Below are 15,652 nucleotides of genomic sequence, written 5' to 3'. Positions count from 1 at the left end.
TAGGTTGTCACATGTTGCGGGTTCATGCATGTTAATCATGTTTAAGCTTTAACAAAACCAGGTGTCGTGCGGCAGACGCAGGTTTTAGATTAGTTTAATCGTTTTTATTTGCACGTTCCTTCTTCATGGACCCCAATTCGGCTGAACTGCCGAGCTTGGTTACGCATTAACTCATAATTAATTTCACTTGTTCAAACATGTCTTCCCATGCACGTGTATTCGGCAATCAGGTCTCAACGTGTATTCATCTTACGATTAGCTGAACGGTTTATGAACTCATTGGCAGACAGCTCTCTATAGCTGTATGTCGTTGTAAGTGGCTTCAGGGCCGTATATGTGGAACTGTCTGGTATTACCCGACATGTTCCGGTTTGACATTTAATTGTTTTATCCCTTGTTAGTTTTCAGGTCAAACTGACTGGCACGCTTCCGGATAACGAAGCACCTGGGAACCCGATTGAAGCTACGCTTTTCGGCTTGCTGTGTGTGAGGCACAGTGCGTCACATTTTGTGTCAACAATATGCTACCATCTCGGTAGATAAAGCTGAAAAAGGTTTTAGTGATTTGCCTCTTGACATTCCTGGAGGTGATGGCGAGAAGACTCCAGGAGAAACGGAGAAGACATTCATTCTATGGCGCAAGCGCTACATCATCATTCCAGGGATGTCGGCTCCACCTCCTCCTGAACTACCTCACCATAGGTACGTGCGGATGAAAACACTACATCATTAATTTGTATTGGCTTAAATAATTAACAATCTGCTCATAATAATATGTCATTCCTTTTTTTGTAGCAGATCCTCCCCCAACCTAAATCCAATTGTTCAATCGCCAGATCATCATAGTGCTCTGTACGATGACATTGTGTTGGAAGACGAGGCTGCATCCACACCATCTCCTAGGAGGTCTCCAACGCCGCAGCCGCCACCTCCAAGGAGGTCTCCAACGCCGCTGCCAACACCTCCAAGGAGGTCTCCAACGCCTCGCCTGCCCCCGCCTACCAAGAAGCCTAGCAAGAGGCCAGCCCCTCAAACGAAGAACCAGTCCCCGCCTGCAAAGAAAGCCACCGTGAAACCAAGGGCTATTCCCAAAATAATATCTGAAGAGAAGGAAGAAGGAACTGATGCATATAAAAAAGACATGTCTAGATTCTATGACAAACTTAAAATGAATCAAGAAGCAAGGAGAAACCCGGAGAAACCGTACTTCTTCGTAGCTCCAGATATTCTAAGAAAAAGGTGACTTCTTACCAGCAACAACAGCGGGAATCTCGTAAGCCATCCAAATTAATGTTATCGGACTATGACCGCACTCTCACCAAGTCAATTGAGGCGGCATAGAAAAAGAAGTGGGCAGGGAAAGGAGTTGCCCAACTCGGACAACAAGCGCACCAATCAATCCCCCCGCTAGTTGTTGGTAATGAATATGGTTCGAATTTAGGATTAATGCATCAGGCAAACATACCTCCGGATGTCAATTTGGATCACCTTGGTGAATTTCTTGATGAGACTGGTCTCGACCTTTACCAGATGTTTGGTGATGGAAACATTGAGAGTGCGGCGGAGGTTGATATTTGGAAGAAAAAATTTGTACTAGGCCAGAGTCTATACAACCCTCAAGCCTTATCTGATCTGGGGACGCGAATGTACCTGCTAAACAAGTGGTACATGCAGGCGTCTACCAGTGGAGACTTCTGCGTTGGTGTCAGAATTAGAGACGAACATTGGTTCCGTGGCGATGATGTTATGTATGTTGACTTTGCAGAATTTCATCAACTATGCCACCTGACCTCTCTGGACAAAGTTATCATTAGTTGCTATTGCCTGTAAGTAATAATTCTTTCGATCTATTATTAAACTCATCATATGTGTGTATATGCATATAAATTATCCTAACAAGTACTATATATATGCAGATTTACAATGACAGAGCTCAGAAAGGAAGGCTGCAATAAAATTGGTTTTGTTGATCCCCATATAGTATTCAAAGACCCAATTACTCCAAAGACTAATTGGAAGAATGAGTCAGAGAGTAACCTCATGAACTTCTTAGTGAACCAACGCCACAAGAAGGATATACTCTTTCCCTATAACTTCAAGTGAGTGTTAATCATGTCGATCATCCTTAATGGCTCATATGTTGATTCTAGTTAATTAATGAGTGTTATGCGTTATATCCTATAAACACATGCAGCAATCACTGGATATTGATGGACATCGATCTGGTGAAAAGTCACTTGATAATCTATGACTCGATGAGAAAACCACAACAAGACTACCAAGATATGATAGATATTATCCAGAGGTAATTTTGGGATCTCTAGCAACTATATATACACACAAACATGATGATTAACTATATCTGATGACGTGGCAAATTTTTTATTGGGCAGTGTTTGGGAAACCTTTATTGAGAAGCAACACATGGAAAAATGCAAAGCGCCACTGAATATAATCCCTTTGAAAGTAAGTCCCCTGAATCGCATCATCTTTATTAATTAAACATATAGCTTTCACCGGATCACCAGATTGGATGACAAATCTTTTTCTCGTAAAGTGGTGTCTGAGGTAGGAACAGGGGAACAACTACTGTGGTTACTATGTTTGCAAGTTTATCAAGGTGCTGTCCCAAAGAACTCCTACAGAGAGACTCAAAGTACGTTAAAAATACACTATATATTCATTTAATTATTATTATTGATTGTGTTACTATGTCTTTATATATATATATATATGTACATATATTAATTTATTTTCCTTTAATTCAAACCTGTAGACTCGATGGTTGGAGGAAAAGGTCATATGGCAAGACCAAATCAAAGCAATTCAAGAGTCTATAGCCGGATTTTTTAATGAGCAGGTCATCGATTCCAAGGGCGAGTTCTACTTCGACCCAACACTGCCATTGAAGCCAAGCTAGAGGATGAGAGGAAACTTGTTATGTCACAACAACTGTAATGCAATCTTTTGTAATATATGCACATGAAATAATATAATGTAAAATACACATATGCATGCATGCATGTAAATATATATACGACTTCGAAAACCTATTTTGAAAAGAAAACAAAAAAAATGAAAAGAAAAGAAAAAAGAAAAAAACCTTTAGTCCCGGTTCGTATTACCAACCGGGACTAAAGGTGCCGGCCATCGTGGCATGTCAGGAGGCACCTTTAGTCCCGGTTGATGTTACCCACTGGGACTAAAGGTCCTTCTTTAGTCCCGGTTTCTGACCCGGGACTAAAGGACCCCCTTTAGTCCCGGATGCTTGCTCCCGGGTGGGGAACTGGGACTAGAGGGGGTTCCCCACCGGGAGTAAAGCTCGGTTCTCTACCAGTGACCCATACATCACATAATTGTCTTTTCCCTCTATTCAAAGTCCTCCTGCGTGCGTATCACTCTTGATAATTTTTCCACAGTGTCCCTCTCACGAATGAAGTACCTCTCAATATGTATGGTCACAACTGGCCGGTTTGGGCAGGATAGATTCCCAACTCTTGTGTCTGAGTTGCTGTGGTGTCGACTTTCTGAGACCCTACAGCTAGTGCAAGTGTTCAACCACGCCAGGTTTTGATTTCCTCTCCGCACTTGCAGTTTACAGGATCAATCGTAGATTTTAGACTGATGAACAGGGACAATCTGACTCATATATGTATGCAATATTTTGCTTTCTTTTTGTGCATGCAGGACAACCGATTCTACAGGTTCCTCTGATCAATCTTAATGGCAGCGGAGATGGTCAGTTCTGCACTGGCCCAGGAGGCTGTTAACGAAGTCTTATCAAGAATCAAGGAGGGTTATGCGGAGAAGTCAGATGCAAAGGAGCACATAGAGAGGATGGAGATGGCGCACATCAAGCTAGAAGCCGCCCTTGAGACATCCCACAAGTGGAACATCAGCAGCGCGCCACTGCTGCGCTGGCAGAGCAAGCTCAAGCGTGCCTCACAGGAGTGCGACCACACTCTGCGCCGGTGCAGGCAGCGATTCCAAGAAGAGGAAGAAGTGCAACAAGCTGTACAGAGCTCCTCCTTTCCGAAGAGGGTTGCTCATACTGCCAGGTCATTGGTTCCGTCAATCTTCAGTCGCAGTGATGATGACAAGCTTACAAGATCCACCGCCGTCCTGCGATTTGAGAGGTTTGAATTCTTGGGGTACGTGGAGCTTGGTGGCACACCACGCAGATACATGTTTTTCGACCCTCTTATACGCCATCTTCTCGCCGGCAAAGGAACAAAGCATTGCTTTGTTAGCAGGGGTCAACATCTTTCATTTGTTTTACAGCCGTTTAGCCCACCAGAGCATGGGATGGAGGGTTGCCTAACATTATTACTTGAAGACACAAATGCTTCAGAGAATAATTTCCTTCTTGCCCTCAGCTTACGGCTCTCTGAGAGCACAGATGTAGTTGGGGTTGCAATTAGATGCCTGCACCTGTTCACACCTTACTTAAGCTCAACAGCCGAGACTGTGAAGACAAAGCTCACACAGGTACCAACACAAGACTTGTGCTGGGTGTCTGATGCTTATTCTGGTTTAGGATGCGGTGATGAACACCTGAGCAATCTTCACACCATCTATTCTAAATGGTTTTGACCGAACCCACTTTGTTGCCAGCAACAAGATCATGACTACACCCAGCGCTACAATGCTACAAGCTCATCATCAAAATCATTGCCATGTGATATACGCTTGGAACCAGTTATCCAAGTGTATTTGCTGGGCCATGTCACACTGTCTGTTGGGAACAACAGGCAGAGGGCAGTCGTCGATGGAGAAAGCGAAACAAACCCCATAGGGGACTGCCCATATCTAAAACTTGGAGCGCGTTTCTGGCCCCATGCCTCATTTGAAGATTTGTCACCTGGAATCGACAGTTCGGCAACAGAAATCATCAATGGGGTGGCTGCGCAACGTGACATGTATGCAAAAATTTCATTTGAACAGTTGACCGACATTATGATACCAAAGGCAGTAGATTGCCTTCGCAGGGATGTGGCAGCTACCTCATATCAGATTCTATGGAAGTCCAAGCATGGCGGCTCATACATTCAGGTTGAGAAGACCTCATGGAGAGGAACCACTCAAAAAGTCCGACAAAGAAAACAACCTAACCGATGGCCAGGCAAGAAGGTCCAGGGATGGGCAAGTGTGAACAATGAGTTCATATGCTCGTGGATTAGACATGCGTCTACCCAGTTGAAGGACTCAGTGGTGGACTGGATTCAAAAAGAAAGACGATTGCCACTACCGGTGTTATTGAAAACAAATTCCTGCTTCCGTGACTGTCCAATCATGTTGCTGTCGCTACAAGATCACAGATCTTTGGTAAGGACAATCAAGTCACACAGGACGTTCAGTGGCTGAAGGACTTTCTCTTCCTTGTGCTTCAACTACCTTGATGAACAAAATATAGTTGAGCCGTTGGTGTGTTTCGCTAATATAAGACTACATAGGGGTTTCTTGAAAAATGTACTAGCTATTTGTAGAGATAATGAAATGGCAATGTTCAGATTTGTCGTTGTCACAGTAATGACTGCTTGTCAATGTTGGTGAATTCTTTTTGCTTCGGTCATTCTCGATCATGAAGTGGTGGTGGTGCAAGCCGCCTCTAGAAATCGATTTATAGAGGTGGCTCTATTTTCAGCCGCCGTCTTTAGAAATCGATTTCAGCCACCTCTAAAAATAGGAGCTGCATAATAAATTTTGTTTTTTTTTCAAACTACCTCAGATGGAGAAACAACAAAAATAAAAGTTATGCAACTTTATAGTTGACAATTTTTTTTTGAAATCATCTATGCATGGAAAATAACGTTTGGATTTCTCATATTTGAAATTCAAAATTTTGAAATGTCCTTGGATGGAGAAACGATGAAAACCAAAGTTGTAGATCCCGAAAAACTATAAAACTTTGTAGTCGACGGCGTTTTCATTTGAACTCATCTATGCATGGAAAATCTACGTTTAAATTTCTCACATTTGAAATTTGAATTTTTCAAACAACCTCAGATGGAGAAATGACCAATACAAAAGTTGTATATCTCGAAAAGTGATGCTACTTTGAAGTTGACAACTTTTTTGTTTGAGACCATCTATGCATGGAAAATCTACATTTGAAATTCAAATATTTCAAATGACCTCGGATGGAGAAAAAGCCTAAAACTAAAGTTGTAGTCTCGAAAAGTTATAAAACTTCGTAGTTGCCAACTTTTTTATTTGAATTCGTTTAGGATGAAGATAAAACGAGGAGGACAAATATCCCAAATAGATATAAGTGTGTTATAGATGGAGTGGTTAGGGGACAAACGCGAGAGGCGTGCGGTCGTGCACGTTTTTCGCACGAATAGTTGCGTGACTTGCGACGGCGCGCAGTGTGTGTGGCTGTCAGGTCTCCCGAGATTGAAAAAAAAATGTTATTTCTTGGCCTAAACTTGCGATTTCTGCACAACGATTTGTACACATGGCTTGAAGTGCAGGCGCCTATACAAATCGATTTTTAAAGGCGGCTCGACAACCACCTCTACAAATCGTTCATTTATAGAAACAAAAGAGCATAGGCGGCTGGGCCAACCACCTCTATAGGGGCATCGTAGCGGTCTCTGAAGACATTTTCTGTAGTAGTGGCAACTATAGCACAGGCGTTATATGACTCATGTAATAGTGATATTGCCAATATCATAGCCGAAGTATATTTTTTGGGTAACAACACCATACATGTACATACTTATATTCTACGTTTATTAGTCCACCGTCGACAAGATTGCTTGGTCATGTGTATTGGATTCTAGCGCACAATGGGAGATGCTGCCCACACCCGACGCGTCCATGGGCGTGTCTATGTATATCAGTCCACTCTGGCGTTCTCCGCGATTTGTTCTGTACTGTACATCAACCATCTTCAGTCACTCTTGCGGTCTTCACGATGTGACCCATACATCAACCTCACTGCTACTTTGCCCTCTACATCACATAATTGTCTTTTCCCTCTATTCAAAGTCCTCCTGCGTGCGTGTCACTCTTGATAATTTTTCCACAATGTCCCTCTCACGAATGAAGTACCTCTCAATATGTATGGTCACAACCGGCCGGTTTGGACAGGATAGATTCCCCAACTCGTGTCTGAGTTCCTGTGGTGTCGACTTTCTGAGACCCTACAGCTAGTGCAAGTGTTCAACCAAACCGGCCAGGTTTTGATTTCCTCTCCGTACTTGCAGTTTACAGGATCAATCGTAGATTTTAGACTGATGAACAGGGACAATCTGACTCATATATGTATGCAATATTTTGCTTTCTTTTTGTGCATGCAGGACAACCGATTCTACAGGTTGCTCTGATCAATCTTAATGGCAGCAGAGATGGTCAGTTCTGCACTGGCCCAGGAGGCTGTTAACGAAGTCTTATCAAGAATAGAGTTATGCGGAGAAGTCAGATGCAAAGGAGCACATAGAGAGGATGGAGATGGCGCACATCAAGCTAGAAGCCGCCCTTGAGACATCCCACAAGTGGAACATCAGCAGCGCGCCACTGCTGCGCTGGCAGAGCAAGCTTAAGCGTGCCACACAGGAGTGCGACCGCACTTTGCGTCGGTGCAGGCAGCGATTGCAAGAAGAGGAAGAAGTGAAACAAGGGCTACAGAGCTCCTTTCCTAAAAGGGTTGCTCATACTGCCATGTCATTTGTTTCGTCAATGTTTAGCAGCGGTAACGATGAAGAGCTAAGAGGATCCACCGCCGTCCGGCGATTTAAGCGGTTTGCTGATGGTGCGAGCGAGTTCTTGAGGTACATCGAGCTTGGTGGCACACCATGCACATACATATTCTCCGTGCCTCTTATACGCCATCTTCTCGCTGGCAAAGGAGCAAAGTATTGCTTTGTTCATGGGGGCCAACATCTCTCACTTATTCTGCAGCCCTTTAGTCCACCCAACAATGGGATGGAGGGTAGCCTAATATTCATACTTGAAGATGGCAATGCCCCGGAGAATAATTTCATTCTTGCCCTCAGCTTACGGCTCTCTGAGAGTACTGACGTAGTTGGGGTTGCAATCAGATGCTTGCAGCGTTTCATACCGTACTTGAACTCAACGGCCGAGATTGTGAAGACAAAGCTAACCCAGGTACCAATGCAAGACTTGTGCTGGGTGTTCGATGGTTATACAGTCGTTTATGGCTATGATGAACAACGGAACAATCTTCACACCATGTGTTCCAAATGGTTTCGACCAAACCTATTTTGTTGCCAACAACAAGACCATCCTCACGTTCAGAGCCCCTCTTCAGAATCATTACCAAGTGATATATACTTGGAACCTATTATCCAAGTGTTTCTGGTAGGACAGGTCGCACTGTCAGCTGGCAACAACAGGCAGAGGACAATTGTCGATGGTGAAAACCAAAAAAGCCACACGAGAGACTTTCCATATCTGAAACTTGGAGCACACTTCTGGCCTCATGCCTCTTCTGAAGATTTGCCACCTGCTGTCGGTGGGTCAGCATTCACTACGGGATACTGTGTATTTACCGAGTGTGAGTAACACTCGGCAAATAGTGCTACACACTCGGCAAATTCTTTACCGAGTGCCACACTCGGTAAAGTGGACTCGGCAAACAACGACTCGGTGAAGTTATTTTACCGAGTGTCTAATATCGGCGCACTCGGAGCAGAGCGTTACCGAGTGCTACAACGACACTCGGTAAACAATTATGACTTGACGGTCGTCAGCCTCCAAACTGACCGTTAACGGCGACGTTTACCGAGTGTCACTAGCAGCACTCAGTAAATAAATTAGCATTTCGTGATTAAAACAATTCCGCAAATAAATTTTTTGAATAATGTTTACCGAGTGTAGCTCCTAACACTCGGTAAAAGAAAAACCATTTTCGTGATTAAAACAATTCCGCAAATAAACTTCAGGAATAATGTTTACCGAGTGTTCCCACTCGGTAAAAAGTAGTCAAATATTTCCGAGTGGGGACGCGGCACTCGGTAAAAAATGGCACACTCGGCAAAATTCACAGAATCAGAACCAATTTGGTTCTGTTCGCTGTTTTACCGAGTGCTACACTCGGTAAAACTGACAGAATCTCTGTTTTACCGAGTGCTACACTCGGTAAAATATGTCCACAGAATTTTTTTTGTTTGTTTCAATGCATATCCAGTCACAATAAGCAACAAAATAACAGGAAATTATAATAACATGACAGATAGGCAATATATATCACATATATGTCCACAAATATCACATCCACTCACAATAACCAACATATGTCGACAAGCACCATGCAAAGTCCACAAACACCATCAACATATGTCCAAAGTCCACAAAGTTCAACCAAGTCCACAGTTCAACATACAAACCTATCAAACAAGGTCGGATGGCCTGTCACATGGTCGGAGGCCTGTGGAGAAACGGAGTCAAGTCCAGGTCTTGATCACCCTGCATATCGTTGTTCGATCCAGCTGTAGAAGGTCCCTAGAATGAGATTGCACATGTGAGTTATCTGGATCAAAGCAAATTCTAAGGTCTAAGCTATGGTAGGTCAAACTAAGGTATAAGTCGAAGGTAGCTCTATATGACACGAAAGTGAAGAGTGCATCTAAGTGACTCACAGGAGTGCCGTCGCGCGGAGGTGGAGGCACCAACGGTATCATCGGCGGTGGCGGAGGCGGTGGAGGCTGGCCCATGCTCTGAGAAAAACGGGCCATGTACTCGTACCAGTCCTTGTGCGCCTGCTGGAAGGCCTCAAGCTGGGCCTGCACTCGCGCCCTCTCCTGTGCCAACTCGGCCTGGTGCGACAGCTCGAGGGCCTGAAGCTGGCTCTGTGAGGCCTGCTGTGACTCCTGTAGGGCTTCAATCTGGGCCTACAATTATTTATCACATAGTTAGAATGCAAATAAAGAACGAGTAGAAAATGAATGGACAACGAATGCAACAGAACTAACCTGGAGTGCTACCACCTGGGGCTGTGAGCGTGGGCGTATGGCCGAACTCGAACTCGTGCTTTGGGCTCTAATCTGGGCGAGTGTCTGAGTGTTGGCCGTGTCTATGGTGCTGTTGCCCATATAGTACCGCCCGTGTGGCTTACCTGGTCCCAACCTCATGACGATGTCACCCTCGAGGTCAGCGGTGCTCGGATCAAATTCTAACCCATGGATCTCTCTCGCCATCGCCATGTACTCGCTGAGGCGCCTGTGCACGCTCGGGTTGCTGTATGCCTCGGGCGGGTCCTCCGGGTTGTAGACGAGGTCGGGGTCCTTTGCCTTGCCCTTGTGTGCCAAGGCATATGCTTTGAACGAGGCGCACTCCTGGCCGGGGTGGAACCGCGTCTGCAGGAAGAAGCACAACAATAAGATATTATGCATTCAGAAGTTAGCATAGCAACAACGAAATGAAATCCGCGTACATATCTGGCTGCATATTCCTTGAGGGTAGTGGGGCCTTGTTTGTGCGAGGAACCCTGCATCATCGCACGGCAACGTGAGCGTACGGCGTGATATTGCTCGTACTCCTCACTCAACCACTTGTCCACAATGGCCTCCCAGCAGTTGTCCATCCCCGCACACCAAGCAGGAGGCACCTGCACGTACACGAGCACATGACAAATCATAAATCAATTTCAGTGCAATTAATCGCAGATGATGTAATCTCATGTTTACCGTCAAGTATTGCTTCTTAGTCAGGGGCAGGTGCACTGCCTACGCTCTAGTGACTCTGTGTCCTCTGCGGGCATGGTAAATTCTTCTGCACAGGAGCTTTGTCTCGTAGAAGAGGTCCTGCACTCGGTGAACACAGACTCTGTTCACCACGTCATCCGCGTCCTCCCTACGTACTCCCTCCGCCAAGGTGTAGTAATCCTACAAGCAAATACAGTCAGTAATATACAATTAATGTGATGTTATTATCAGCATAGTGCGATGAACACGTACCCACAGCTCTTTCATCACCCGGTCGGCCTTGCTGTTATAACACCTGCCAGCTCGATCAGTCTGATCGCTGGCGGCATGCCAGTGGGACCACTTCATGGCGGGCTGCACAACACCATCGATCCTCACCATCCCGGGGTAGTTTGCCCTGCACAGAAGACCCAGGATCCCGTTTACTCGGCGAGAGTGACTCCCTGGGATCACCATTTCCCAATCCCTGCACAAAGTTATTGAGATTGAATATTAGTTTCTGTTATAACTTAAAAACCTGTGAAGTAGTGTTAACATGCAAAAATTACTTACTTAGTTCCGGAGGGTCGAATCACTAGCCGTCTCTGTATGGGTAAGTCTGGGAGGCGCGACGACCCTCGCAGCCAAACCGTAGGCACCCCATTTTCCTCTGCCAGCAAGTTGGCATCCTCCTCGTGCTCAGCCCACTCGGCCTCATCCTCCCTCCGTGCCTCCTCCACCGCCTCCGCTATCTCCTCCCTGGTCTCCTCCTCCTCCTCATCCTCCTCCGTGGCCGCTACGAACTCATCGTCATCGTCCTGTGGAGGAGGTGTCGGCTCTCGACACCCTCGTCGTCGCCGTCCTCCTCCACCCTGGGCTCCTCCTCCACCCTGGGCTCCACCTCCACCTTGGGCTCCACCTCCCTGGGCACGCCCTCGTCGTCGTCCTCCTCCTCCTCCTTGGGCACGCCCTCCACCCTCAGTCTGTGCATGCCCTCCTCCTCCACCCTGGCTGGACCCCTTGCCACCAGCCAGTAAGGTCATAACCGACCTATTCTTCCTGATTCCACCGCCCACCATCAATCACCTGCAACAAAAGGAATAAACTATCAGTACGCATATACAAAAGTAAATGTATCATACATGTATAAAAGAGATGCAAAATAAGTAAATGTATCATACATGTATAAAAGAGATGCAAAATAAGTAAATGTATCATACATGTATAAAATTGCCATAAGTACTACAGATCTTACATGTACTAGAAATAATCATCAAGATCATCGATAGGTGGGCCAAAAATCTCATCATCGCTATTGTCGACGTAATTATGATCGTCTCTCAAAGTCTCATCACTAGCGACACTGCCTGAATGGTGTTGCTCAAGTAATAACAAGTCCTTCGCGTTGTGAACCTCCTCTCCATCATCCCCGTCAACAATGATCGTATCATTGTCTACTTCCATTGCGAGATCTACATCTAAGACAATCTCAAAACTCCCTTCTAATCCTTCTTCTTGAAAGAACTCTCCGTCATATGTGTTTGCATCGATGTTATAATCATCATCGTTTGGGATGGGTACTTTACCATGTGGCGATACCTTGTACACAACATCATACGCCTTAAGACGGTCTTTGGTTTGGCACGGGTATGAGTGATAATAAACTTGCATGGCCTATTGGGCCACAATGTACACATCGTCTCCTAGCAAGACGGATGACTTTAGAACTTCGACTAACCCAAGCTCAGGGGTCTTTATCACTTCTTTGGGATCAAACCAATGGCATTTGAATATGACAGGACGAAGAGGTACACAACCAGGAAACTTGAGTTTGTATATTTCTTCAATTATTCCATAGTAGTCCAACCCATCTGTGCCTGGCGTGAAAACACCGGTATTTGTGGTTCTTCGATTCGCCCGACTCTGCTCGTGCCGAGTTGTGTGAAAGCGATATCCATTGACATCGTACATAGAGAATCCATTGGCAACTTGCCTCAACTCGGCACTCATAGACACGTCAGTTTTGGCCTGCTAGTTCAAGTAGGATGATTCGTTATATATTTGTCGAGTTGAGAGTTAAGTACAAACAACAAATGAAATTGAACAGTACCTCCTCCTTGAACCAACAAATAAAAGTGGGATTTTGTTCTCCCGCGCCATGTCTTAGAAGGGTTTCAACTTCCGCTTCGGTGGGTTCCCTCCGTGATGGACGATGGTAGAGGAGAACAAATTTGCTGTAACGGCCATTAACAAGAGGGTTGGATGGGTGCATGCGAAATATTGACAAGAAAAGAAACAAGTTTATGTAAAACTTACGCAATGTACGGGCCAACCTCTTCAAGGTTCCGCAACACATACAGCTGGATAGAGCGCCACTCTTCTAGGCTCAACATCTTCAAGGTAGGTTCACTTGCACTTCCGAGTTGCCCTCGGAAAAGGCTGAGGGTCGACTGATTGTCGGCAGCATTGTAACGAGGGGGTGGATTATGCACGTTAGGAAGGTTGTCGGCATAGTATCTTGTTGTGAAGTATGACACCTCCTCCACAATGGATGCCTCTGCACAGGAAGCTTCAATTTTGCATTTATTTTTGCATTTTGTTCTAAGAACCTTTAGGCATCGCTCAATTGGATAGCACCAACGGGCATGCACAGGGCCCCCCATTTTTGCCTCATATGGTAGGTGCAAGAGCAAATGTTGCATCGGATTGAAGAAGCCGGGGGGAAAGATCTTCTCCAACTTGCAGAGCAACACCGGGGCCATTCTTTCCATTTCTTCAATCTCGGTCCGAGATATCTCCTTAGCACATAGCTTGCGGAAGAACATGCTCAACTCTGCCATCACTCGCCAGATGTGATCAGGGAAATAGCCACGAACCATCACCGGAAGAAGGCGCTCAATCCATCTGTGGTAATCATGACTCTTGAGCCCTGTGATTCGCATGGTACTTAAGTTCACACCCCTCCTCCAATTCGCTGCATACCCGTCAGGGAACATCAACGATTGGAACCATTGAAGAACTTCTTTCTTTTGGGCCCTCGTTAGGACGAAGTCGGCCTTAGGCTTCTTCCATGACTTCCTGCATAAGGGAGGCAACATGTTTAGCTTTGGTCTATCACACAGCGTTGCTTGATCCAATCTAGCCTTGACATTGTCCTTTGACTTTTCCCAGTCCATGATTGTGTGAAGGACCGCCTCGGCGAAATTCTTTTCAGTGTGCATTACATCAATGTTATGTGGAAGAAGGAGGTCCTTAAAGTAAGGAAGCTTCCACAAGCACGACTTGTGTGTCCAAGCATGCTCTTTTCCGTATCCCATGAAGCCCCCCTTTTCATTGTCGACCATAAGACCATCTAACATCTCAAGAACCTGGGCACCTGTCATCATTTCCGGTGCAGAGTCTTCCACTGTGACACCTTTTCGAAAGTTCTTCTTGTCTCTCCTGAATGGGTGGTCAAGAGGGAGGAATTGTTGATGTTTGTCAAACGAAGAAAACTTGCCCCCTTCTCCAATCGAAAGAACTCCACAGCTGACTTGCATATCGGGCATGGCATCTTCGTGTGAACACACCAGCCACAAAATAACCCATAAGCCAGGAAGTCATGCATGGAATAATGGTACCAAATATGCATTCTGAAGTTTGTCTTTGTGAATCGGTCGTATGTCACTACCCCTTTGTCCCATGCACGGACCAAATCGTCTATCAAAGGCTCCATGTACACACTCATATTAGCCCCCGGGTGTCCTGGAATTATAAGTGACAAGAAAATATTTTGTCGTTGAAAGGCGACGCTAGGTGGGAGGTTGAGAGGGATGACGAATACGGGCCAACATGTGTATGGTGAAGAACCCATTCCATAAGGATTGAACCCATCAGTTGCCAGTGCAATGCGTACATTACGAGCCTCGTCAGCTTTGTCGGTATGCTTCCGATCGAAGCTTTTCCATGATTCACCATCGGACGGATGTATCATCTTGTCAGTGTATCAGCGTCCAGTTTTGTGCCACGTCATCTGTTTTGCGGATTCCTCGCTCATGAAAAGCCGTTGGATCCTCGGTATGAAAGGAAGGTACCTTAGGATCTTTGCGCCGACTTTTGTTTGCGTCTTCCGACCATCACCAGATTCTAACTCAATGTACCTAGATGCCTTACACTTCGGACAGTACTTATCGTCAGCATGTTCTCCCCTGAATAAGATGCATCCGTTGGGACAAGCATGTATCTGCTCGTACGACATCTTGAGTGCACGAAGGATTTTATTTGACTCATACGTGTTCTTTGGCAGAACGTGATCATCCGAAAGTAGGGTGCCAACTACTGTCAACAGTTGATCGAAGGATTCTCTACTCCAGCTAAACTGGGACTTCATAGCCATTAGACGTGCAATGGCATCCAGTTTAGAAACATTGGTGTGCCTGTGAAGGGGTTGTTGTGCCGCATCCAACATGGCGTAAAACGCCTTTGCAGTTTGCTCTGGCTCCTGCTCTGCACTTCCTTCATCGAAAGCCATGTCATGGTCATTTAACATTTCTGCCACCCTGGCTTTAGAATCAAACTCCTCGATCCGTTGTCTCACGACCTCTTCTCTCGCACGATGGCGTTCACCATGCATGGTCCACCGGGTATAGTTCTCTACAAATCCATTGTTGACAAGATCTTTAGTCATCTCCTCATATGTTTTCATTGCCTTGTTCTTACACTTCCTATAGGGACACCAGGCATGTCGCCGTCCATTTGCAAATGCCTTCATCATGAAATCATTGGCCTTCTCAATCCATTCATTTGTGTATTGACCCCTCTTCTGATAGCTCGTGTACATCCACTGACGGTCATCCATCCTAACATATAGACAATATTGCAGTTTAGAGCAATAGAGTAGTAGTGCTAGAGAAAAACCATATGAGATGATAAAGAGACATTCATGTTCTTGGTCGATTCACATAGAAGATGTTTGCTAGATTGGATGATGAGATTTTACCTAAGGTTGAAAGGCCGCTATGTCA

At 45.4% G+C, this 15,652-nt stretch overlaps 1 protein-coding gene across 1 annotated transcript; it reads left to right on the top strand.

Annotated features, from left to right (window-relative positions):
- Positions 1–3,428: 3,428 nt before the first annotated feature.
- LOC136490142 (uncharacterized) lies at positions 3,429–5,514 on the top strand. The gene is made up of 3 exons (XM_066486624.1): positions 3,429–3,567; positions 3,688–4,488; positions 4,615–5,514. The coding sequence occupies exons 2-3, from the start codon at positions 3,724–3,726 to the stop codon at positions 5,362–5,364; spliced, it is 1,515 nt and encodes a 504-aa protein (XP_066342721.1). The 5' UTR covers positions 3,429–3,567; positions 3,688–3,723; the 3' UTR covers positions 5,365–5,514.
- Positions 5,515–15,652: the final 10,138 nt, after the last annotated feature.

The sequence above is a fragment of the Miscanthus floridulus genome, chromosome 10 (genome assembly GCF_019320115.1).
Source record: "Miscanthus floridulus cultivar M001 chromosome 10, ASM1932011v1, whole genome shotgun sequence".
NCBI lineage: Eukaryota > Viridiplantae > Streptophyta > Magnoliopsida > Poales > Poaceae > Miscanthus > Miscanthus floridulus.
This window is presented reverse-complemented; position numbering and strand designations above follow the sequence as displayed.